The sequence below is a fragment of the Aethalodelphis obliquidens genome, unplaced genomic scaffold, assembly GCF_003676395.1.
Source record: "Aethalodelphis obliquidens isolate GAN/ISIS:26980383/991018 unplaced genomic scaffold, ASM367639v1 scaffold55, whole genome shotgun sequence".
Lineage (NCBI taxonomy): Eukaryota > Metazoa > Chordata > Mammalia > Artiodactyla > Delphinidae > Aethalodelphis > Aethalodelphis obliquidens.
The window spans coordinates 10,460,454-10,486,048 of NW_020837999.1; the positions used below are offsets into that span (position 1 = coordinate 10,460,454).

Below are 25,595 nucleotides of genomic sequence, written 5' to 3' on the forward strand. Positions count from 1 at the left end.
ATTTTCCTCTTCTTCAGGCAGAATTTTTTTAATGCCTACTGACAAGATTTCAGGTGAAGTGGATCTGGGTTCGTGATAGAATGTAGGTGAGAAAGAATTTAGAGGAGAAAATTAATACAGTAACCTGTGGGAGCAAAGATAAATTGTACCTTTAAAGGCATTTGAAGCATACAATGTAGGTTAAAAAGACTTGCAAATTTATGTTTAAGGACACTTGTATCTCCTGACTCCAATGGAGATGGGGTTGTGTAATATCTGTGCAGTGGCTTTTATGTCTTTATTAACCTGCCTCACCAGGCAGGGGGAGATAAGCCTTTCTATTGTGTTTTTTCCCTTTTTTCTAACCTCATAATGTTTAAGCAGCCTCATTCAATTTGTCATTCCTTAAAGTTGTAGTTCTGTTTATTATGCCACAAGTAGGAAGACTTGCCATAATTTTTTTTTTTTTTTTTTTTGGTAATGAGTACTTAGTTTTTTAAAACTTCTACTCAGAAAATTGGAGTGGCAATCTTCTTCCTGTTCTTTTTTTCCAGGGACATCTCACACACAACAATGTCTGTTTATCATCTGTGTTTGTGAGTGAAGATGGGCACTGGAAGCTGGGAGGAATGGAAACGGTCTGTAAGGTTCCTCAGGCCACACCAGAGGTAAGCCAGGTGACAGGCCCTCTTTGTTATTCAGAATTTGGTAGCATTTTGGTGTGTGGTTCTCCCCTAGGGACTTTCCTTCAATGTTAGTGTGGTCTCAGATTCAGAGACTTGACTTTTTTGTCAATGCTCATATCCATAGAATTGTGGGATTTTACTCTCCAGGGGGGGACTAGGAGTCATTTATTCTTTTCTCCTCATTCTATACTTGAGGAATCAGACTGAAAGAGGTCGAGTGGCTTGGTCAAATTTTTAATTAAATGCCCATCCTCTGTGCTCCTGTAGTAGCCTGTACTTAATTTTCCCACTGAATGTTTAATATTGAAATTACCTTCATGTGTCTGTCTTCTTCACCAGTGGCTGAGCTTCTTGAGGGTGATAGTCTCGTATACTTACCTTTATATATCCACCTAGAATGGTGCCTGGCACATATTAGGTACATTAGAAATGTTCACTGAACAGTCGTTCAAGTTGTCCAGAGTCATACACCACGTCTTAAGAGCTGTGCATCGCAGCTGCTCCTAGTGCCGCGCTGTGTTGTTGCTGCCTGTGGTACTTCTTGAACAGTAACTTTGTCTGACAGAGATCTACATATTTCCCTCCTGGGTTGAGCAACCTTGCTCTTCTCTGTTTTGTTTCCTGTTTTCACCATTTTGCATGTTGCCACTAGAGTTAACTATTTTTAAAACAGAAATACCACTCCCGTCATAATTTCCCTATTGACAGGGTGGCTCCCTGACTTACTGATGAGGTGACTCCCCCGACTTCCTGGCTCGGCCTAATTTCCCGTGTTCCCTTGTGTGCAGCTTCCACATGGGGGCCTTGTTGCATGTGCACCTTCAGGGGCTCTGGCTCAATTCAAATGCTCCTTCCACCACGAAGACATTCCTTTTTTATTTCTGCCCCTGTTGATCGCTTTCTTCTCAGAAGTCAGCTTACATCTAGTTAGTATACCAGGATGTAATTCTTCCTGTGGGGTTCATCCCAGATTCTTTACCGTGGCATACAAGGCCCTTCACAGTCTCCTTCCCAGCCTACCTTTAGCTCCGTATACCTCTCAGTTATTGAGCTACACTCCGGTTGCATCCTGTTGCACGCATCTCAGCTGTGTTCTCATGGGTGGTCCTCTTTCACCCTCTTCTTTCTTTGTGTGCCATTCTGTTGCTGGGATGCCTTTCTTCCCCTGGGTTCTCTGCAGGATGTAAGATCCGGCTGACGCCTAGCTGAAGTCTAGATCTGGCTAAGTCTCCTCTTTGTGAAGCCCTCCCCCAGGCGTTCCCTACCCAACAAGAGTAGTTCCCTCCTAGGCTTCCGTGGCACTCAGCCAGCACACGTTATCTAAGTTCTTAGTTTAGTTCTAGGTTGTGAGCACCTGGCTGGGGACGGGGATTTATTGCATTCATTTTGTATTCCTGGTGCCCTAAATGGTGCTTGGGACACATAAGCTCTTGAAAAATAGTCTTTGAATCAGTGAATGAATGTACTTGTTCTGTGGATGTTGGCTTTGTCTCTGTAGTTTATAAGATCCTCATATATCTCATGTGACAGCAAACCTTATGATTGACTTGACTCAGTGAGCAGATTAATGATAGATTTGTTCTCTGCTGGAGAAGCCTTTTATTTGTTAATATCTATGCAGGATGAAAAAGAAGTATTTCTAATTTCCTTATAAGGAAATCAGTTACAGAGATGCCTCTGAACACCAGAGGGTTTCTGTTAAACCAGCTGAAGGGGAAAGGAAAGGGAACTCGTAATTTATTTTCCACTAAGCCTTGCGCCATGCCAGGTACCATATCTGCATTTTTTAGTTATCAAGATTTTAAATTTATGCATTTAATGTGTGGCATTGGTTTGAAGGTTTCATTGATGCTGTTTCCATTGCTCTTTGCTTTTGTAACTTAATGTAAGAGATCAGTTCACCAAACATATGCTTGAATTACTTTCCTTAATTTATTTCTCTGTCTAGTTTCTGAGGAGTATTCAGTCAGTAAGAGACCCAGCATCTATCCCTCCTGAAGAGATGGTAAGAGGATACGCTTCAGACGTAATGAAGGCTTCTTTGTGTAGCTGAGTATGAAACTTTAAAAAAACCTTTCCTCTGCCCACCTCTTTCTTTGCTAAGTTATAGACGCCTCATAATTCCTCTGGCCTTGAAGGCTTCTAAGACTTACTGTATCATCACAGCAGAAAGCCTTTTTCTTGACACTCAGCTTACATTTTTTGGTCATATAGACACCCGTGATAGTGCTTAAAGATAAGAGGTACCTCAGTGTGAGCAGGGTTGGTGCTTCATAGCTATTTCATGGTAAGTCTTTGTACATTATTGGAAGCCATGAGAGCTGAGGAAGCAAGACCCTGGCCCTTTTCTGTGCTTCACCCAACCAGTCATCTGCCTATCTGGCCATTAGTTGGGATTCCAAGATGTAAGGAAGGGCAATTATTAATATTATGGTGGTGGTAAAGAAAGAGTATATTTACCAGTAAATTCAAAAGCAGCTGCTTTCTCTAAATTTGTTCTTAACCACTATAGACATTGACCCCTAAAGACATATTTAGTGTGCTTTACAGGAAGTACAAACCCAACTATAAACTTAAGTATAAACCTAAGACTTGAAATAACTCAGGTTTATTCAAATCAGTACTATGTATATATAGTAGTGTTTTTCAAACTGATGATTTGTGGGTTTTGAATCAATTTAGGGGTCCTGACCAGCATTTTAAGGGAGAAAAAGAAAGGAATAAAATAGAAAATATCATTGGACATCTTGGGTAGTAAAGCTAAGTACTGTCTTTTGAAACTTTTGTTTCTGATGTGTATTTATACATGTATGTGAATATGTTGATAATGATAATTATGATAATTTTTTTTCTCTGGTTTGCAGTCAAAAATATTTTTGAAAGCCACAGACATATATTCTGACCTTTTTTCTTTTTGCCCTTGTTTGATATTATTAGTATCATTGATAAATTCTATTCACTAATAGTTTTAAGAGCCTATAAATTAGTGTGTGGTAATACGTAGTTAGCTTTGAGTATAATGAATGCAAAAATGGGAGAAAGTGCTTCAGAGAAAAGTAGAAATGGTTTGTAAAGCAGATCCTCTGGTTTTAATGGTCTTTACTGCTTTTAGCTTCCAGAATTCACAACTCTGCCAGAGTCACATGGACATGCTCGGGATGCCTATTCTTTTGGGACATTGGTGGAAAGTTTGCTCACAATCTTAAGTGAACAGGGTGAGTTGGAGTTATGCTGCTGCATCCACAGAATAAGTAGGAAAATCATCCATGGCTTGTTCTGTGTGTATTCAGAGAACTGCAGTCTTTGATCATAGTAAGGAGCTGTTGCTTACCAAGAAAGTTGTTTAGGGCAGATCCTAATAGCAGGGAGGGAAGAAGCTTCGGGTTTCTTTACTTTGCATAGTTAAAAGAATTTTAGGGCTTCCCTGGTGGCGCAGTGGTTGACGGTCCGTCTGCCGATGCGGGGGACACAGGTTTGTGCCCCGGTCCGGGAAGATCCCACGTGCCACGGAGCGGCTGGGCCCGTGAGCCATGGCCGCTGAGCCTGTGCGTCCGGAGCCTGTGCTCCGCAACGGGAGAGGCCACAACAGTGAGAGGCCCGCGTACCGCAGGAAAAAAAAAAAAAAAAAGTTTTAAGTAGGAAGCACTTTGAACTATGGCTATGAATATCATGTTATTATCTTATTAATTGGTATTGGTATTTATGGTCTAAAGACGATTCTTTATCAAGGCAGCCAAAAAGTAAGTGAATGCTGTTATTGATGTATATGTAATGATCTGAAGAATAGAGTAAGATTCAAAGTTTTTTCTTAATTTCTAAATCAAGATTAACGTTTATCTTTTTTTCAAAGTTCTTTTGATTTTTTTCTTTGTGATTTCATTTACTCATTACTTTTTTCTTTTGTTGGCCCTCAAAGCCCAGGCCACTGAACACATAGGTCTCTTCTGAGTTCTCTGGCAGCCTGCTACACTCTCCTCCAGCCACTCCAGGCCTTCAGTTGTCCACCCTTTAAGTGTACTGGGGTCCATGTCTCTTTAGGCCCCTTACTGGCCTATATCTCACATTGCTGCAGCTCTAACGCAGTTTCTTCTTCCCGGTTCACGCAGTGCTCTGCAGTCACGAGCACCATTCAGCTGTCAGCTCTGAGTTGTCCCAGCCTAAACACTTGAGAATTAAACCCTGAGGCATTCTTGGTGGATGATGAACTCACTGTTCTTCACTGTGTCTAGAATGGTGGCAATTATGTACCACCCCTGAGAGAATTGAAAATATAGTCATTCAGATAACTTCCTGTGTTCTGTGGGTGAGGAGACCTGGTTGAAAAGGCCCTCAAACCTGCCGCTTATTAAACCTCCTCCTCTGGGCCTGAGCTGAGTTAAACTGACAGTCAGGAAATGAGAGGGCTTCCAAGGAGGGGAGGTACGTGAGCAGGGGCTTGGATGTGTTGTCAGGACAATTTTCTACACCTGTCAAGGAGCTTGGCTTCAGGAAAGCAGGAAGCTGTTCAGCAACAGCCAGGGCTTTGTTTGTTTGGGCTTTTACAGGTTGGTTTTTGCTCTCGTCAGTCTCCAGCTATAGAGGTCCTGAAAAGAGGGAGACGGCATTGGAAACTAACTGTCGCTCTGGATTTCAGTTTCAGCGGATGTTCTCTCCAGCTTTCAACAGACCTTGCACTCAACTTTGCTGAATCCCATTCCAAACTGTCGGCCAGCGCTCTGCACCCTCCTGTCCCATGACTTCTTCAGGTGAGGGCGCCTGGTGTGACACGCTGGCTGCTCCCCACTGATGCCCGCCTGCTCTCTTGTGGGTTATGCTCCAGTGGTGGGTGTTGGAGGACCAAATGCTGCGGTCCTTTTGCTGCTGTTGTTGTCCTTCATTATTAGAAGAGAGTGAATCATGTCCACATGGGAAAATAGAGGGAGAAATTGGGTTGCCTTTCAGCTTCCTATCACAGATAGGAAGTTTTCGAACTCTTTAATTGTCATGGAGGCCTGGGTCTAGAAATTATAGCTGGATTACTTAGGGCTTCTGAATGTGAAGAAGCTAGGCTATGTCCAGTGATTTACAGTTGGAAGTTAATTGAGGAACTTAATAAACATGGCCTTTCCTTTTTGCTGCCATTGTGATACGAGTCTGTTATTGTTGAATTTTAGTTGGGTGGGGGTGTGGAAATGAGCTTATTTTTCTTCAGGCAGAAGATTGTTTTCTTTGTTTAGTGATACGTGATGGAAGAGCAAAGAAGTCAATTTAGTGGGAGGGCACAGTGTAGCTGTTAATACTGTCGCTGGATTCAGATGTTTTTGAACCTCTCTTCCAGGTTAGTTTTAATTATGTGTCCTTTATTTTTTAATTTCCATGACTGCAGAACTTCTGCACAGGTTAACTCCACATTCATGACTTTTATTAGCAAAATCAGTTTTATGTCAGTTGTGAAACTAAAAATCCTATGTGTTTGCAGTCAGAAAGCCTGAGAGAAACCAGAGTGAAGGGAAAGCTAATATTATCCCTGGAGGGGGACAGTTACCTCTGAGGATGGGGGTGTATATTATTAAACAAGGCAGAGGGGGTATTTTCCTTGTAGTTACAAGGGTTTTGTCACTTATGCTCCAGGGAAACTGTTCAGACCTTTCCCAGTATAAGTCTTTTAACCAAGGTATTTCCATGTCTTTTTGGGTGATTCATAGTGATACTTTATCTTGGTATAGAATCTCTACAAAGCAGAATCCTGTATAGTAAATAGATGCTCTCACTACTGTGTGTGATAAGAGTTCTTTAGTAAGAATTATGTGTTAAACAGAGATGGGAGAGGGAAGCCAAAACCACACACCGGCGCCCTGTCCCCCAAATCTGATTGTTACACGAGAGGGGAAAGCCCGGCCAGAGGCGGCAGCAGGAGGAGGAGGGCCAGCATTTTCCGCTGAGGCAGCCAAGCCAACCTCATTGCACTTCGGTTAAGGCTTTGTGCTTTTTCTCTGCCGCTGAGCCAGAGGGAAACAGGTGTCAATGTGAGGAGTGGAGACCCAGGAGGTCAGCTGTCCTGGCAGGGGGCTGCAGGCTGCTGCTGAAGCCTCCTTTCCAGGGGCGACGTTGGCTTGGAGCAGAGTGGCCGCGGGGCTCTCTGGAGACCCTGCAGGAAACTGACCACTCCTCTCACCCTCTTCCCTGCCTGGCTGCAAAAGTGACCAGACAACTACAACGGGAGAACCGAGAAGATTGCTATGACTTATACCAGAAATTCCTCTTTCCCCAGCCCTCTTTAATAGTTTTCACCAAAGGAGACTTGAGAATTAGCAACTATTTTGTAATGGTAATACCATTTCTCCCAGGATAGTTCATGTAACCACATCCTATTACAACAAAACATTTGGATGATTATGATGATGATTAAAACCACAGTGTTTGTTAGCGTTTGTGTATGCACATGTGTGTGTGGTTAAGCGTGTATCCTCTTGACAGATCTCTTTGATATTCTTAAAATATTAAATTCCTTGTGGACTTGTTCCATAGTATTTGTCTTATAAGCTACTTAGTTATAATAGAATCTTCCAAGTGGCACAGGGGAATGTTTCTTTGTTGAATATTATTGTGGTGTGGTCTGCGGTTATTGCTTCAATATTTGACAACGCCATCTTTAATCTGTTGTCCTGCATCTTTTTTTTTTTTTTGGCATTTAGGAATGATTTTCTAGAAGTTGTGAATTTCTTGAAAAGTTTAACATTGAAGAGTGAAGAGGAAAAAGCTGAATTTTTCAAGTAAGTTTAGAAAATTCAGGCCTTAAAATTCAGTAACTTGGGTTAAGTCCATGTAATCACTTCAGGTGTCCTAGAGAGGATGAGTCAGACATTTGTTTTCTTAAAGTTTAGTGACATTTCCTATACGTCAGGCTCTTTTCTAGGCCCTGGCATGGACAGTTCTGGTGAGGGAAACAGATACAGACTGATAACCCTTAAACAGTGATGGAGCTTGAGGGGGTCGTCCTGAAAACAACAGAGGACGGGGGAGAAGGAGGTTAGAGAAGAGGTATTCTAGGCAGAGGAGCAACATGAACCGGTGCACAGAGGCAAGACACAGTATGTCTTGTGCGAGGAATGATGAGCGCTTGGGTCCTGCTGGAGGGTAAGGGGTGGGCACCCTTGGACGTGGCACTTAGGAGTATTGACACTATTGGTAAGCAGTGGACTTCAGGCCTTGAAACCATCAAAGGAGTGAAAACGGGCTGTGAGATGGCTGTTTCCCCTTGGGTGGATCGCTCTGTTTTCTATGGAGGGCACAGGTTTATTTCACATAAGACTTGGATCGGTTGGTAGACTGCAGTAGGCCAGGTAGTAAATGTGAAGCCTCATGTAAGGGCAGTGATGGTACAGTGAAGAAGACACAGATAAGAAATATTAAAACAGACTGACAAGCCTTAGTGATTATCACCAAAAGAATTAGAGAATACTGGAGGAGAGAACCTACATGCAGAGAAAATGAAGAATTTGGCATTCAGTGTGTTGGTTTGAAGTGTCTGTGGGACTTCAGGTAGAGATGTACGTGGGCATTTGGGCAGATGGGTCAGAAGCTCAGGAGAGAGGTCTTAAGCTGATGAGCTAGAGGCGAATGTGAGGCTTCATCAGCCTGTAGTTGGTGACATTGCCCCATAGAAAGTGGGTAGCATGAAAAGTACAGTGGCCCAAATGTAACCCTGGGGCACACAACCTTGTAAGGGGGCCAGTGGGGAGGGAGTGGCTGATGAATGAGACAGAAGCAGTGGTTGGAGGAGATTGAGAGACAGCCAGGAGGCTGGTATTCCAAAGGAGTAGAAAATTTCAGAAAGATAGGAGCAGTCAACAGATACCTGTTCACTTAGCAGTCAGGAGAGCACTGATGACCTTGTCTCAGAGCTGTTTCAGCAGAGCGAATCAAACTGCAGTGAATTGAGAAATGGGTGGAAGGTGAGAAAGTGGACTTTGGGTAAAATCTCCTGAAAAGCTCGGAGAAGAGGAACATAGAATTACTAAAGAATTGCTAATGGAGTCAAGGAAGGATTTTTTTTTTTCTTTTTAGGAAGGATGTTTTTAAGGCTGGAAGAGACGGGAGCATGTTTGTAGGCTGATGGGACGGAGCTGGTGGGGGACTGAGGGAGGAGTTGAAGATGCAGTTGTGTTGGGGGGCTGTCGGTGCATGGCCCTGGGGGAGAAGGGGGAGTTGGGGCAATGGCTCAGTGGGGGTGACCTTCAATAAGAGGAAGCCCTCGCATCCATGGAACCTGAAAAGGAGCTGGGAGTGAGTTTGGGTGTGGACTGGTTTGTCGATAGTGGCCGAGGGGCTTGCAGGAGATAAAGCATGGTGGGGCCTGTTTCCCAATTAAGGAGGAGGCAGGATTACCTGCTCAGGGTGATTGTATAGTGGCGTTTTACTACTGCCAACACCTGATATCTGTGTATTTCCTAACTAAGTGCTTGTACATAGCTTGTTTTAATAAGTTGAGTAACAAAAGCTAGTATTTTGTTTACCGTGGAAACTTTAGATAATGTAATATCCTACGTCTTTTAAACTTGAGAAAGTATCTTTTATTGACCAGAAAGCCTCTGGCTTATTAGCGGGGAGAGAAGACACTCTTGCTATTAATGAGGGGCCATTTTTTGAAAAAATTTTCCTAGCTTGGATTGGAGGTTGTGTATGTACTGACTGTTTGGCCTTGCCTCACACCTTCTGTGTTTTTCTTAAATACCTGGGGACTGACCTAGCTACAGTTTCTCTAGCTACATTTCAGGTTCATCACTTTGATGGAAGTGGAATAAAGCTGCATGCGTCTAAACTGTACAAGTGAGTTGATACAGTGTCCCAGGCTTTCCTTCTTTGCCCTCAGGTTCCTCCTGGACAGAGTCAGCTGCCTGTCAGAGGAGTTAATAGCTTCACGGCTGGTGCCTCTTCTGCTTAATCAGTTGGTGTTTGCAGAGCCAGTAGCTGTTAAGAGTTTTCTTCCCTACCTCCTTGGCCCCAAAAAAGGTGAATTTTTTTCAAAGTATTATTGGTAATTATGGAGTTTGGGAGTTATTAGTCCATATTTGAGCAGTGCAAGATTATTTCATGGTAATCTGAATCACCTGGGGAGCTTTTTAAAAATTTGCCTGTGCCTGATCCACTGGTTCTGGGACAGAGCAAGGATGGGTAAATATGTATTTTGAAAGGTCCCCAAATGATTCTGATGCATGTCTCTGTTGAATAACCTACCATAACTACTAGGAAGGAGAGGACCGTCAGCGCCAACTCTTGTTGTAGCATTTAACACACTTCCTGGCTTTCCGGATGAAATTGCAACAATCATATCCGTTGAATCTAGTATATGAAATTCCTCATTGATTAGATGTAAGTATATAAAGAGCTGTCGACTCAGGATTCTATTAGAACATAAGGTTTCTTTGTAAATAGTACATTAAGTATGATAGAGTATTTCAGAAACACTTCTACAAGGTGGAGTGTGATTAAGACAGTTAAGCCTTGAGTAATTTGGGGTCAAAAGAAGCACTTCCCTTTGGTTTGGGAATTTAGAAGAGCATTTAGAACGTGTGTGAAGTTCTGGGCTCAGTTTCTGCGCTGGGCTTCGTGCTCCTTTCACCAAAGTGACGCGTTGTTCTTTCGTCTGACCTGGGGAGAAGACGGTGCGAGGGGAGGAGCCCCCCGCCTGCTCTCACCAGCCCTGTTCCAGGCGCGGGTGATCCCCGTGCTGCTGCGGCTGTTTGAGGTGCACGAGGAGCACGTGCGGACGGTGCTGCTGTCTCACCTGGAGGCCTACGTGGGGCACTTCACCCAGGAGCAGCTGAAGAAAGTCATCCTGCCCCAGGTAGGGGCGGGGCGGGCGCCCACAGCGCTCTCCAGGGGAGGAGGCGGAGCCAGGGCCCGCTGCGGGTGCTGGGGGCAGGGGAGCTGGGAGGGAGGGGGTCTTTGGAGCGTCTGGGGAACAGCTGAGAAGGCCTGAGGCAGAACTTCAGTTTAAACGCCTCCTGGGATCCAAAGGGCGGGAATTAAAGTTGCATTTCCAGGCCAGTCACACAGGCAAATCAGTTAAACTAACATATTTGGTTTTCACCTGTTTATAACCTGAAAAACTGTAATTCTGTTTGCTAATTCTTTGGGGGAAAACTAACAAGATTCGTTTGTGGGATGCTTTGTGAACATAAAGTGCAAGTATCATAATTAAATTACTATAAAATAATTAAATTATAACTGAGAGGAACAGGAGATGATTCCTGTCAGTGGTTTTCAGCCTATCAGTCAGCCACCAGGGAGCCTGTTAGATTTGCCCACTCCAGGGCTCCAGGTTTGTATCGGTTTTCTGTAACTGAGGTAACAAAATTACCACAAACTGCGTGGCTTAAAACAAGAGAAATCTCTTCTCTTATGGTTCTGGAGGCCAGAAAGCCAAAATGAGGATGTCAGCAGGGCTTCCTCTGAAGGCTCTAGGGGAGAATTCTTCTTGCCTTCTTCCCAGCTTCTGGTAGCCCTTTAGCGTTTCTTGGCTTGTAGCCGTGTCACTCCAATTTCTGCTTCTGTTGTCACACGGCCTTTTTATAAGCACACCAGTCATTGGATTTAACCCAGTATGACGCATTTCAAGGTCACATTCTGGGTGGACATGAATTTTTGGAAGACGCTATTCAACTCGGTACAAGGTTTTAAAAGATTTTATCGGTCACATGGTATTTTTCAAATAACTTGTTTTTCTATCAGATTAATTTATTTACAAATTATAAGGCCTGGTTTTATGCCAGTTCTTGTGCTTAGGTGCTGGGGCCCTAGAGGTATGTAACACACTTCCTGCTTTCAAGGAGAGAGTAGATCGGAAATAATAGGTGTTTGTTGTCTGTGTAGCAAATCACCCCAAAACTTAGTGCCTTAAAATGACAATCATTTTATTAATTCTCACGATTCTTTGGATTGATTGGGCTCAGCTTGGGGGTTCTGTTGTTCCACATGATGTCAGCTGAGGCAGCAGTCATCTGGGGCCCCATAACACATCCAGAATAGCCCCTTGGCACCTTGGAGGGGAAGGTTGAAAGGTGGGCTTACCTGGGGCATCAGGACAGCTGGGGCTCCCTCTCCATAAAGCCTCAGGACATTTCAGGGCCCCTATTCCCCCATGTGACATCTCCACATGATTTCCTTAGCAAGGTGTGTGGACTTCTTCCATGGCTGCCGAAGGCTACTAGAAGTGCCCAAGCAGCCTTCTTAAGGCAGAGATTGGAAACTGACAACATTGCTTCTGTCACATTATCTTGGTTGAAGTGAGTCACAGAAGTCAGGCCAGGTTCACCATGGGGTGGTTTTATACAAGGGTGTGGATACTGGGGGTGTGGTTCACTGGGGGCTGGCTTTAGAGCCTAGCTACCACAACATAGCATTTTGTGTTTACATCTGCAGCAGTAGTTGTCACCCTACTTGTAGTTGTTTGTGTCTGAAAATTTAGAAGAGGAATGAAGCACTCTAACTCTGAAATAGAGATACCATCACAGGTCTCAGAATTGGCACTGAGCTGAGGTCAAATAATAAGTAGATACTCAGCATATGAAAGGCAGTGAAAACTCTCAGTGGAGCTACTCCCCCTGTAGGGGAATAACTTGACTGATTTCAGTGTTCACTTTGGGAGCAGTGGAAGATAGACTAAGGGAGTTCAACTAGGAAGTTATTAGAATAGTCCTGCTAAGAGATGACAAGGACTGGGGAAAACATGGCGGCAGTGATTAAGGGTAGAAGGGGTAGGACTCAGTTTCTCACTAGATGGGAGAGTTTTGAGGATGACTCTTGGGTTTTTGGCTTTGGTGGTTTCTTATTTTATGATTACCGTATTCAGTTGATAGAATTCTAACCATGATTTAGTTTACTTGTACAGCTTTGTTTCGAGAAAGTGCCTGGTTTGTTAGCATTGGACCTGTTAGTTATTTTATTGAGTCCTGTTGGAAACCTTCATCTTGGATATATGAGGAAACTAGACCAGAATAATGAAGCGATTAATTGGCCGAGTCATATTGAGAACCCCTGGCAGAGCAAGGACCAGAGCCCAGGACTCCTGATAGCCTTGTGTCTGGCTGGTGCACATGCTTTGCCTGCCATCTTCCTTATATACGTGTTTGCCAATTCAGAGCAAAATCTCTCCTCATAGCTCCATGTGAATGTCTTAGTCAAGATTCTTCTGGCTGCAGGTAACTGAAACCCACTTAAACAAGCTAAAGCAAAAAAAAAAAAAAAAAAAGAGAGACTTTAATCAAAGGATGTCATTCTGCCTTACATGGAAATCAAGTGCAGCTGGGACTCAGCCATATGGTCTTCATTGCGTTCCTTTCTCTCTTGACTTTTGAAGACCAGCTTTAATTATTTGGTGTACACATGGACAAACATGGTTGACCCATAGCTTCTAAGTTCACTCTCCTCATTTTAAGCAAACCTCAGAGATAACCAGTTTCTCTAAATTCCAGTTTTTGTTACCGGGAAAGAGATCATAATTGGCTCAGTTTGGGGCAGGTGTTATATGCATCAGATATAAAGAAGGTTTCAAGGTCCTATCCTTATGGGTGTATAAAACTGAGAAGAGGCCAAGGACTGGTAACATAGCTCTTAGTGACCTAGATGAGTGTTTCTAAGTGAGCTCTGCAGAATATTGCCAGTCCATGTACTCTTTGTTATGGTTCTGCAATGAGGTGAGTACAGATACGGAAAATTAACATTTAAAACGTTTTTTTTTTAAATTGAGGTACATTATTGATATATTCGTTTCAGGTATACAGGAGAATGACTTGATATGTGTGTATATGTATATATATTGCAACTGATCACCACAATAAGCCCAGTTACCACGTGTCACCACACAGTTACAAAATCTTTTTCTTGTGATGACTTTTAAGAATTACTCTGTTAGCAACTTTGAAATATGCAACACAGTATTATTAACTATAGTCACCATGCTGTACATTATATCTCTATGACTTTTTTATTTTGTAACAGGAAGTATGTACCTTTTGACCCTCTTCACCCATTTCATTTCCTCCCTACCTCCTCACTTCCACCTCCGGCAACCACTGATCTGTTCTCTGTATCTGTGAGCTCATTTTTCTGTTTGTCCTCTGCCCCACCACCACACACACATGAGTATTTGTCTTTCTCTGTGTGACTTACTTCCCTTAGCATAGCATAATGTCCTCCAGGTCGATCCATGTTGTTGCAAATGGCAAGATCTTATTCTTTTTTTATGGCTGAATAGTTTTACTGAGTGTGTACTACATTTTCTTTATCCATCAGTAGACACTTAAATTATTTCCATATCATGGCTATTGTAAATAATGTTGCAGTGAACATGGGCGTGCATATATCTTTTTGAGTTAGTAGTTTTTTCTTCAAAGAAATACCCAGAAGTAGAATCACTGGATGGTATGGTAGTTCTATTTTTAATTTTTTGAGGAACCTCTGTACTGTTTTCCATAGTGGCTACACCAATATAAATTCCCACCAACAGACACAAAGGTTCCTTTTTCGCCACATCCTCGCCATCACCTGTTGTTTCTTGTCTTTTTGATAATACCCATTCTGACAGGTGTGTGGTGATATCTCACCGTGGTTTTGATTTGCATTTTCCTGTTGTTTAATGATGTTGAGCATCTTTTCACATACCTGGTGACCATCTTTCTGTTGTCTTTGGAAAAATGTCTATTCATATCTTCAACCTACTTTTTAATCAAACTGTTTTTGCTTTTGAGTTGTATGAGTTTTTTGGTATATTTTGGATATTAACCTCTTATCACATGTACAATTTGCAAATATTTTCTCCCATTCAGTAGATTACCTTTTTACTTTGTTGATGGTTTCCTTTGCTATGCAGAAGGTTTTTAGTTTGATGTAGTCCCACTTCTTTGTTTTTTGCTTTTGTAACCTTTGCTTTTGGTGTCAGATCCAAAAACTCATCACCAAGACTGGTGTCACAGAACTTGCTGCCCATGTTTTTTTCTAGGGGCTTTATGGTTTCAGGTCTTACATTTAAGTCATTAACCCATTTTGAGTTAATTTTTGTATGTGGTATAACATAGTGGTCCAGTTTCATTCTTTTGCATGTAACTGTCCAGTTTTCCCAACACTTCATTGAATAGACTATCCTTTCTGCATTGTATGTTCTTGGCTCTTTTTGTCATAAATTAGTTGACCATGTATGTATACGTTTATTTCTGGGCTCTCTATTTTGTTCCATTGACCTGTGTGACTGTTTTATGCCAGTACTATACTGTTTTGATTACTATAGCTTTGTAATATGGTTTGAAATCAGGGCGTGTGATGCTTCCAGCTTTGTTTTTCTTTCTGAAGATTGCTTTGGCTCTTCAGAGTCTTTTGTGGTTTCATACAAATTTTAGGATTGTTCTATTTCTGTGAAAAATGCCATTGGAATTTTGATAGGGCTTGCATTGGATCTGTAGATTGCCTAGGGTAGTATGGGCAGTTTATTAACAGTACTAATTCTTCCAGTCCATGAGCACAGAATATCTTTCCATTTATTTATGTCTTCTTCAGTTTCTTTCATCAGTGTCCTATAGTTTTTAGTGTACAGGTCTTTCACTTCCTTGGTTAAATTTATTTCTAGGTATTTTATTCTTTGATGCAATTGTAAATGAGATTGTTTTCTTTCTGTTTCTGACAGTCCATTATTAGTGTATAGAAATAGTACAGATTTCTGTATATTGATTGTGTATTCTGTGACTTTACTGAAATCATTATTAGTTCTAAAAGTTTTTTGTTGGAGTCTTTAAGGTTTTCTACATATAGTATTATGTCATCTGCAAAAAGTGACCATTTTACTTCTTACTTTCTGATTTAAATATCTTTTTTTTTCTTGCCTAATTGCTCTGGCTAGGACTTCTAATACCGTGTTGGCAAGAGCAGGCATCCTTGGCTTGTTCCTAATCTCAGAGAGAAGGCTTTCAGCTTTTCAGTATAATGTTAGCTGTGGACTTGTCATATATGGCCTTTACTATGTTGAAGTATGTTTCCTCTATACCCAGTTTGTTGAGAGTTATCATGAGTGGATGTTGAATTTTGTCAGATGCTTTTTCTGCATTTATTGAGATGATCATATGATTTTTATCCTTCATTTTGTTAATGTGGTGTATTACATTGATTTTTTGCATATGTTCAACCATCCTGGCATCACTGGAATAAATCCCACTTGATCGTGGTATGTGATCCTTTTAATGTATTGTTGAATTTGTTTTCTAATTCTGTTGAGTATTTTGGCATCTATATTCATCAGGGATATTGGCCTGTAATTTTCTTTTCTTGTGGTGTCCTCTGGTTTTGGTGTCAGGGTAATGCTGGCCTTTTAAAAATGAGTTCCCTCTTCTTCTATTTTTTGGAAGGATTTGAGAAGGATTGGTATTAATTCTTTGAATGTTTGGTAGACTTCACCAGTGAAGCCATCTGTGTCTGGACTTTTGTTTGTTGGTAGGTTTTTGGTTACTGAGTCAATCTCCTTACTTGACCTGTCTGTTCAGATGATTTTCTATTTCTTTATGATTCAGTCTTGATAGGTTGTATGTTTCTAGGAGTTTATCCATTTCTTCTGGTTTGTCAAATTTGTTGGCATGTAATTTTTCATAGTAATCTCTTGTGGTCCTTTGTGTGGTATCAGTTGTAGCATCTCCTCTTTCATTTCTGATTTTATTTGAGTCCTCTCTTGGTGAATCTCGCTAAAGATTTGTCAATTTTACCTTTTGAATAAATTAGCTCTTAGTTTCATTGAATTTTTTTTCTATTGTCTTTTTAGTCTCTATTTCATTTATTTCTGCTGTGATACTTTCTTCCTTCTGTGAGCTTCCTTTGTTCGTCTTTTTCTAGTTTCTTGAGGTATAGAATTAGTCGTTTATTTGGGATTTTTCTTGTTTCTTCAGGCAGGCACTTATCACTATGAACTTCCTTCTTAGAACTGCTTTTGGCTGTGTCCCATAGATTTTGGTATGTTTTACTTCCATTTTCATGTGTTGCAAGGTATTTTTTGATTTCTCCTTTGAATCATTGGTTGTTCAGTGGCATACTGTTTAACCTCCACATATTTGAATTTTCCAGTTTTCTTCTTGTAATTGATTTCTAGTGTTTTTACTGTCAGAAAAGATGCTTGATATGATTTCAGTCTTCTTAAATTTATCAAGTCTTGTTTTGTCACCTAACATATGATCTGTCCTGGAGAATGTTCCGTGTGCACTTGAGAAGAATGTGTGTTCTGTTGCTTTGGCATGAAATGTTCTTTGTATATCTGTTAAGTCCATCTAATCTAATGTGTCATTCAAGGCCAGTGTTTTCTTACTGACTTTCTGTCTGGATGATCTATCCATTGATGTAAATGGGATATCAAAGTCCCCTACTATTACTGTATTGCTCAGTTTCTCCCTTTAGGGTCTGTTAATATTTGCTTTGTATATTTAGGCGCTCCTGTGTTTAGTGCATAAATATTTATAAATGTTATAAATGTTGGATTTGACCCCTTTATCATTATGTAATGCCTGCTTTGTTTCTTATTACAGTCTTTGTTTTAAAGTCAGTTTTGTCTGATACAAGTATAACTTACCTCACCCTTCTTTTGGTTTTCATTTGCATGGAACATCTTTTTCCATTCCTTCACCGTCAGTCTATGTATGTACTTACACCTGAAGTGAGTCTCCTATGACATCATATAGATGAGTCTTGGTTTTTTAATCCATTCAGCAACTTTGTCTTTCAGTTGGAGTATTCAGATTCACCAAGAATTTGGTTGGGGAATTGTCTACAGCCTTGCCACCCTGAATGCATCCGTCTCATCTGATCTCAGATGCTAAGCAGGGTCAGGCCTGGTTAGTACTTGGATGGAAGACCACCCGGGAATACTCGGTGCTGTAGGCTTAAAAGTGCTGAGCTAGCTCTTGGGAGGACTCTGTGGCCTTGGTTTGGAGGCAAGAGTCAACAGGCATCGTGGACAAATCTAAAACCTTTTATAGTAATTTAACATAGTCATCTTATTCCTAATATATTTCTAATGTATTTATCTACTTAATTTCATTTTTGTTTGATTTTTGGAAAAGTATCAGGCTGTGATGGATTGGGAGAAAATATTGGTCCTTGACCAGATAGGTTGCGAGCTACTGACCTAGAACGCGTATCTAAGAAATGAAGTTCACTTGAACAAGCACAAACTGATTGCAGCCCAACTACTTGTTTACCAGGGGAGAAAGAGACAGGCAATATGGCTGCATACACTTATTACCCAATTCACTCCTAGGTATTACTGGGCCTGCGTGATACCAGCGATTCCATTGTGGCAATTACTCTTCACAGCCTGGCAGTGTTGGTCTCTCTACTTGGACCAGAGGTGGTTGTGGGAGGAGAAAGAACCAAGGTCTTCAAATGCACTGCACCAAGTTTTACTAAAACTATGGACCTTTCCCCACAAGGTAAGAATGATTAAAAGGCCTAGTGTGTTGTTGTTTTAATTTATTAGATTTTAAACATTATACAGATAATGCAGATAGATTGTATTCAAATGATACATAAGGAAAAAGTTAATGATTTCCCTCCCCCAGCTCCTTCTGGGGCGTCTAAGGTAACCAGTTTTAATGGCTTAGTGGGAATTCTTTCATCCTTTTTTCTAAGCCCACAAAGACACACAAATGTATGTTTACACACACACATAGGATTTAAAAAATATATATATTATGCACAATTCTACAACTTGATTTTTTTTTCACATAGCAGCTTATCAGGGACCTGTCTCCAGGTCAGTACATAACTGCCTAATAGTTTTGTTTTATTTTGTTTTTTGACAGCTGCCTAATATTTCATTGAATATAATTCATTCAGTGATTGCCCTATTGATGGCTATTGCACTCATTTTTGGACTTCTGAGTCAGAGAATATATTGAATATTTAAAATTTTAATAGATAGTGTCAGTTTCCAAAAAGGTTGTAGCAGCTCTTAACAACACCAGATGTTTAAGTTCTTTTGATTTTGATGGCCTGTTAGGTGACAAGCTCTTGATTTTTAGGTACTTCAAGAAATCAAGAGAAAAAAATACCCTTATTTCTGGTATGTTCCCATTGGATGTTACGTGGAAGTAGCAGTAGTTTCTGATCTTTGTAGGCTATAAAAGTCAAGGATAAGAATTTTTTATCAACAGTGTCATTGCTTCTTTGCTCCTTTGTATAACCCTGAAGGATGATGACGTGTTATGAAGCTCTGGATCTCTAATCTGGTTCTCGGTCATAGTGAGTAGATAGCATGGAAAGTTATTAGTAGAAAGGAACTGTCAGATAGACTGCTCTCTCATTTTGATGCCAAGAGAATTTTTAAAGCGACACTGACTTCCTGACGTTTTGAAGAGAGTTCAGTTCTTCCTCGGTGCTAATGAATCAGTGTCAGTGTGGCTCCAGGGAGCTTAAAGAGGGCGATGGAGAAGCTGTCGCCTCCTCTTCAGCCATGAAATGTCCATACCAAACTGAGTGAGGTCTGTTGTTACCAGTTTTTCTTTTAGCAGAGTGCACAAAGAGCAGATGAAAGATTTATATTTCATCCCAGAGGAATTTCTGGCAGGAGGAGAGGGTATGTGTAATTTTGAGATAAGGCTTAGGGGTCAGTCTCTGGGGGCAGATTTACATGTTCAATTAGTAAAAGTCCCCACTCCGAACATCCTTTTTACTTATTGGATGGTGTCTTCTGGTTCTAGACGTTACAGCAGATAAGTTTTTACTAAAATAGATTTTCCTGAAAACTTTGAAACTAATCCCACTGACTTGCCATGTTAGGCTTTTCATCCAAGATGGCTGGGAGCCCTGGTGGCAGCCTACATTCCAAGTTTATAGAAAAGAGAGGCCCTTCTTCTACAGGACATGGGGGACTGCTGGGGAAGGGGCGTATGTAAAAGAGGTACTCTTAGACTTTTATCTTTTTCCTTCTGTTCTTTTACAGTTTACCTGCATGGTCAGACATAAGGGCTAATATGGAGGTTAGTGAAAAGTGTACCTAAGAGAAATAAGTCTGCATGAACAAGAGTTAGGGAGGACAATTTAGAGAAGGGGACATTTTGTAAGAAAAATGAGTAGGACTTCAGCAGGGAGGAGAGTGGCAGAAATAAGCAAGAGGGTGGAGGGCTTGTAGAGGTCAGGCTGCGCTGAGGAGGGGAGCTGCGGCCTGTGATGAGTTAGCCCAGGCCATCCCCCTCACCCTCACTTTTCCAAGGCAGAGGAAGTATTCGGCCAGAAAGTTTGCTAGGATCCTTTTGCGCAATACCCACTCTTGAGTATGAACTTTCTGATAAGCTGTTAAAGACAACATTTTCTTAAAACACTTTCCTTTTCCCAGTTGGGCATTAAATGTCTGTAACAAAGTTTACCATTTTAAACATTTTAAGTGTACAGTCTTGGGGCATTAAGTACATTCACATTGGTGTGTTTGTACTCTTTTTTCTTAAAAGGAAAGTAAGTAGAATCAAGTATGATTTTAAATAACCAATAAGATGTTTTTAAAGGCTGTTAACTTTTATAACTAGGTATCCTAAAGGTTTTGTTTTCTGTCTACTTCAACTGCTCACCTATGCTTGAAACCTTACTGTGCCATTACCACCATGTGGACACAGCCTGTTCTTAAATGCCTCTAGGACAGGCAGTCCCTTCCTTAGTAACTATGTTTCTTCAAATATTTGGAGGTGCCCTCTTTCTGCAACTTATCTTTTATCTGTGTTAAATATACCCTTTTCCCTTAACCATTGCTCACCTAACATGTGATAGGAAAAGAAGCAATTTACTACCCCTTTCATTTTTGGGGTTTTTTTATTTATCTTCAGATTCTCCCACGCACGTCGTCTGCAGCCAGCGCAGTCAGATCTCACCTGTCTTGAAGAACCCCTCCTCTAGCATATTCCCTAAATGTTTTTCTGGCAACGTGCCCATCACCAGCAAGAAGCACATACAGCGAGATTACTACAGTACTCTTTTACAGACAGGTAGATTCATTAAACTTATATAGCTGTTCCACTGCTTGGGTGAATGTTTTCCTGAGTAATAAGTTTAAATTCTGAACCTTAAGGGCACTTTGGGAATATTGAGACTGATTTTTCTTATTATTTGTAATTATGTAGTCAGCTTGGGTCTGTCTTTTTTCCCTGGACTATAGGGTATATACCTGTCTTTTCTTCATAACTGGTGAAGACGTTGCTTGAATTCTTTTTTGCACCAGATACTTTACTTTGGGACTTCTTCCAAATTGTATCATCAAAGAATGATAGTTCTGGAAGATGTTAATAGGCGTGCTGTGAAAGAGGAGTTCTGTGGTTAAATAAGTTTGGGGAGTTGAGCACAGAATCAGACCACACTGCACAAGACTTCAGTGACTTGACTGCACTTAAGAAAATCTGTTTAAAATGAGGATATGTTGGGCGAGGCAAACTTATTTGAGCACACAACACTTTTTCAGGGTGTACGTAATTAATATCTCAAGGGTAACATCGCCTGGCTTAGAACATTTTTATCTTTGTTTGTAGTTATGCCACTAAACAGTATATCTGAATATTTAGTAAAGGATTAGATGCTCCAGTTAGTTGTTGCTTGCGATGCTTCCATCAAATTACGATTTAAGTATTTGTTTAACTTACATCACATCTTTGTTGATTTATGTTCTGCTGGGATATCTCATACTTCAGTGTACATAGATATTTCCAAGGAATTGGATCTATACGTTTCTGTATAGATCTGTTAACTTTCTCCTAAATATTGCTTGTTCTTAAAACCAACGTTTTATGAGAATAATTCTTGTACTTATCTCCCACAGGCGATCAGTTTTCTCAGCCTATTAAATTTCCCATCAACGGAATCTCAGATGTGAAAATCACCTCAGGAGACAGTGAGAAGTTCCCGTCGAGTTCTAAAAAGTCTGAGGAGTGGCCTGACTGGAGCGAGCCTGAGGAGCCTGAGGACAAACCTGTCGACACAGAGATTTGCCCTGCAGACCCCCATGCTGCTGCCAGGTCGCCATTCACCGACTTGAATGCAGAGGCGGCGGCTTGGGATGACTTTGAGCCCAGCGGTGTAGATACTGAAATAAACCCAGGAGGTGGAATCACGGCTGCAAGACCTGTCACCTCAGGGGAGCAAAAGGCCACTCCTACTTTGCGTCCACTCACTGAAGAGGCCAAGCCTTTGAAATCAAGCCTACCCCAAAAGACCAGTCTTGCACGAAGCAGGGATGACCCAGACCAAACCAAGCCACCAAAAGTGTCGTCACAAGAAAGGCGCCTTAAAGCTCCATCAGAACTTGGTTTAGGAGAGGAGTTTACCATACAGGTGAAAAAGAAGCCAGTAAAAGACCCAGAGTTGGATTGGTTTGCTGATATGATCCCAGAAATTAAGCCTTCAGCTGCTATTCTTATTTTACCTGAACTGAGGACAGAAACGGTAGCTCCCAACAAGGGTAACGTCTCATCAGTGATGCACTTTTCCTCAAAATTTGCTGCAGCAGAAATTACTGAGGTGAGGATTATTAAATTGTGCATAATAGTTTATGCTTCCCTCACAGGTAGCAGCTGCACTGTCCCATTGATAACAAACATGCTGTTTTCCCAGTGAGAGAAAAGACTGATGTCCACAATTGGGTAACATGATCAAGCATAAAATGAATAAGATCAGTTCCTATAAATGGCATCTTTCGTTCCCTAGAAAAATGTAGCAGTGCTTGGGCTAATAAATGGGCCACTTTTTACAATAATAATCTTTTTTGTCTGGAAAAGGGATTAAACCAAGAATGTGGTGTCATCAAGCTGATTTTACTGGCTTATATGGTCCTTGGAACGTTATTTCCCAATACTGTGGTTTTGTAATTCTGGAACCAAAGTAATTCTACTTTTCAGCTTCCTAGTCCAGTAAATTATTTTACTTAGTTCAAGGAAATGTATTCTGGCATCAAAAGACACGCGTTGCGCCCCTTTTAAATTCCTGATCTTTCAAATCTGAACATGATTTGTTTCAGCAGGTTGCCCTTGGCTTGCTTTCTTTTGTTGCAGGGAGAGGCTGCAGGTTGGGGAGAAGATGGCGACCTGAACTGGGAAGACAATACCTGGTGACAACGGGTGTGAGTTAATCTTTAGGAAAATGGATTCCTTTTTTAAAAAATCAAATACCTCAAAAGCAGGCTCTGCAGACAAGAAAACCCAAAAGCATCCTGTTTTTCTCATACCAGGAGCTCTTTTTCCAGTCAGTGCCAACAGAAGTGTGAGACCTGGCGTGCTGGCGGGGAGCCCTGGGCGGTGCAGAGGTTCACAGCCCTTCTCAGAGGAAGAGGCTGTGTGTCTGACTGAGGCCAGTTTCTGTGAAGAGCAAGTGGCTGTGGAAAGGTTGACCTTACTGCTTTTTTCCAGAACAATTCTGGAAGTAAAGAAAATAAATACAAAAACTCAAGCTGATTAGCTTAATTTTGTGCTATTTCTTTGTCAGAAGAGTAAGCTCTATTATGAAATCAACTTATTGAAAAAATTTTAGCTATAAAGTATATAAATGATTTTAAATTGCTAAGGTTTCCTTAGGCAGTTTATTTGTTTACAGATGTACTATCTGAGTGAGTTACCGACTGTTCCTGTATTATTACCTTGTACCAAAGCTCTTCATGAGATATATCCCCACCATCCTGTTCTCTAAATGTCCAATAAAGACTATTTTAACTAGAATCAACTTTAGAAAAGTTTTATGTGTTAGAAAATGTACAGACATATAATTACATCAATATTTTCATCTATAGGTGAAATGCACTGTAGGATGACAGAAAAAATCATCCAACTCTTACCTAGCGATAATTAATATGGTCCAGTCCATTCAGTTTTCACCCTAGAATACATGATGTTTTAGCTTATCAATCCTTTCTTGGAGTGTCTCCATTTTTGTCAGAAGCCAGTCTGGAGGAGGAGACTTTTGGAGTAATAACTCGATTGCCTCCAAGGCCGCTGTTGCTGCTTGCAGTGCTGACCTGTACTCTTCTTCCAAGGGGAGCTCGTGACGGGCTCTTTTCGCAGAAGGCTGGCAAATGAGAAAAACAAGTAGTGCCATGATACCCATTCCAAAACTGTAAAAATAAAGAACTTTCCTTTGGACTAGAGTAAAGCTTATAAGGACAAATTCTAAAGCTGTAAAGTTTTATATGAAAATTTTATTCCGGTTATTGGTTCACAAGCGCAGGAGGGCACCCGCCCCCTGCAAGCGTCTGGAGAGAGATGTGAAGGCATTTTTGGTTTGTCACAGGGATTCAGGCTGCTACTACCATTAATGCTCAAGGTTGAAGGAAACTAAGAAGTGCTGCCTTGTCCAGTAACTTCCAGTGAGTATTCTTTAGCCATATAATCTGTCCTTACAAAAAAGCTCCAAATATGAATTTTCTAAATGCCTGCTGTTTTTCTTTTTAATGCTGAGTTTATAATGATGCTTTCGGAGCCAGTTCAGTAAATTGCCAGGGTTTCTAACATCACCGCACCAGGAAGGGGAAGAAGGATTGGGGCCAAGACAGTTTTTATAATCCCTGTCTTCCTAAGGAAGCTCATAACATATAAATTCTTGAGGGCTTATTTATACTACTGATATATTTAACTTTACAGATGTAAGGCATAAAAGTTAACATGTCTTAAAAACAATTTTTTTTTTTTTTTTAATGAGAACTGTAACTTAAATTTACCATTATGGATTACCGTTCCAAATATACTATTACTGCTCAAAACAAGTTTAATATCCTTAGAGGTATCAGATTTCTGCCTTTTAATAGGTAGATGTGATTTCTAGACAGTGCCAAAAACTCTTAGGCTGATTTGATGAATGAGGCAAAGGATCAAAGTAAACATTTTGGAAGGTAAGTTAATTGGTTTTCTTCTGTGGTTCAGAAACTACTGCATTTGTAGCATCACTGGTACAAAGACATAACTTTCCCAAAGGTTACTACAAATAATTGACAGTTATGTTAAGAGTATATTCTGTATGATTTTTAAAACTTTTTTTGTAGTCCCTCCTCTGTTCTATGTGTTGATAACCTTTCAGAAGAAGAAATGTGATTTTTAAGAGTAGCTACCATAAAACAATTTTACATGTCTAGATCTATTTATTTTGATATTCAGTATGAGGCCAAGAACCATGCTAGTTTCTGTTTTATCAGTAAGTAATAAGGCAGAATTTCTTATTAAAGCTTGATCCACACTGAAAAGCAGTCCATACCTGTAAAGCTGACTTCTTTGCTTCTTCTACAGTAACTTTAGCAAAGGGCTCCCAGAAGGTACCTTTTTCCTGTTTGACACGTTCCACTCTGGCAGCTGCAGTTTCCTCTACAAACCCCGTCTGCCAGAGACCATGAAAAACCAAGCAAACATCAACATTAGCATTCTCTACTCAATATTAAAATGGTGTGATATTCAGAAGGTGAAAAGGCCTGCGTGTTTAAGTGCCGGATGTTAAACTGCTCTGGTTTAGCCTGTGAACTAAGCAAATTTTGGAAGTAAGTTGCAGTCATCTGTAAATGTATCCTCAGTGTAATTGGGGTAAAATTATTCCACAGTGTTCTCCTTCCCTACAGAAAAATGATAGTCTGATAGCCTTTACTGAATAGGGTGAGAAATTGTTGAAAGCAACATGTGCACACACTTACTTATCATCCAGCTGATATGTAATATATGCATATATAAAAATAATAAGAGACACAGTCCAGTTCAATAATGAGATATTAAAAAATTAAGTACTTAAGCATAATTCACTTTCTCCTAGCATTCTAAATTTGTGGTGTAACTGTTCTATGAGTGCTTCAATTAACCTTTAACTTACATCCTACCACTATCTCCATATACGTTTCAAAGCATGCACAAATATGGGAGCCATACGATTCAACAGTTTGGAAAGTCACTATTTGGAAAAGCCATGACTGAATTACAGGGG

General features: G+C 40.8%; 2 protein-coding genes and 1 pseudogene across 14 annotated transcripts in view; 2 read left to right on the forward strand and 1 right to left on the reverse strand.

Moving 5' to 3' along the window:
- SCYL3 (SCY1 like pseudokinase 3) overlaps positions 1 to 23,359 on the forward strand; it is a 39,528-nt gene extending 16,169 nt beyond the window's left edge. For 2 of the 9 annotated variants that reach the window (XM_027086360.1, XM_027086369.1), the window contains 11 exons: positions 534 to 647; positions 2,614 to 2,670; positions 3,778 to 3,880; positions 5,299 to 5,410; positions 7,340 to 7,417; positions 9,517 to 9,656; positions 10,304 to 10,491; positions 17,932 to 18,103; positions 20,489 to 20,647; positions 21,472 to 22,169; positions 22,669 to 23,359. In XM_027086360.1, coding sequence (XP_026942161.1) covers positions 534 to 647; positions 2,614 to 2,670; positions 3,778 to 3,880; positions 5,299 to 5,410; positions 7,340 to 7,417; positions 9,517 to 9,656; positions 10,304 to 10,491; positions 17,932 to 18,103; positions 20,489 to 20,647; positions 21,472 to 22,169; positions 22,669 to 22,776 — 1,929 coding nt within the window. In that variant the 3' untranslated portion in view covers positions 22,777 to 23,359. The remainder of the gene's footprint in view (positions 1 to 533; positions 648 to 2,613; positions 2,671 to 3,777; positions 3,881 to 5,298; positions 5,411 to 7,339; positions 7,418 to 9,516; positions 9,657 to 10,303; positions 10,492 to 17,931; positions 18,104 to 20,488; positions 20,648 to 21,471; positions 22,170 to 22,668) is intronic. The other 7 variants (XM_027086361.1, XM_027086362.1, XM_027086364.1 and 4 more) reach the window with 7 other exon arrangements.
- Positions 17,438 to 17,555, forward strand: LOC113609303 (uncharacterized; annotated as a pseudogene).
- Positions 23,360 to 23,361: 2 nt separating the features above from the next.
- FIRRM (FIGNL1 interacting regulator of recombination and mitosis) overlaps positions 23,362 to 25,595 on the reverse strand; it is a 52,223-nt gene continuing 49,989 nt past the window's right edge. For all 5 annotated transcript variants that reach the window (XM_027086356.1, XM_027086355.1, XM_027086354.1 and 2 more), the window contains 2 exons: positions 24,885 to 25,004; positions 23,362 to 23,705 (listed from right to left, as the gene is read on the reverse strand). In XM_027086356.1, the coding sequence (XP_026942157.1) occupies positions 23,517 to 23,705; positions 24,885 to 25,004 (309 nt within the window). In that variant the 3' untranslated portion in view covers positions 23,362 to 23,516. The remainder of the gene's footprint in view (positions 23,706 to 24,884; positions 25,005 to 25,595) is intronic.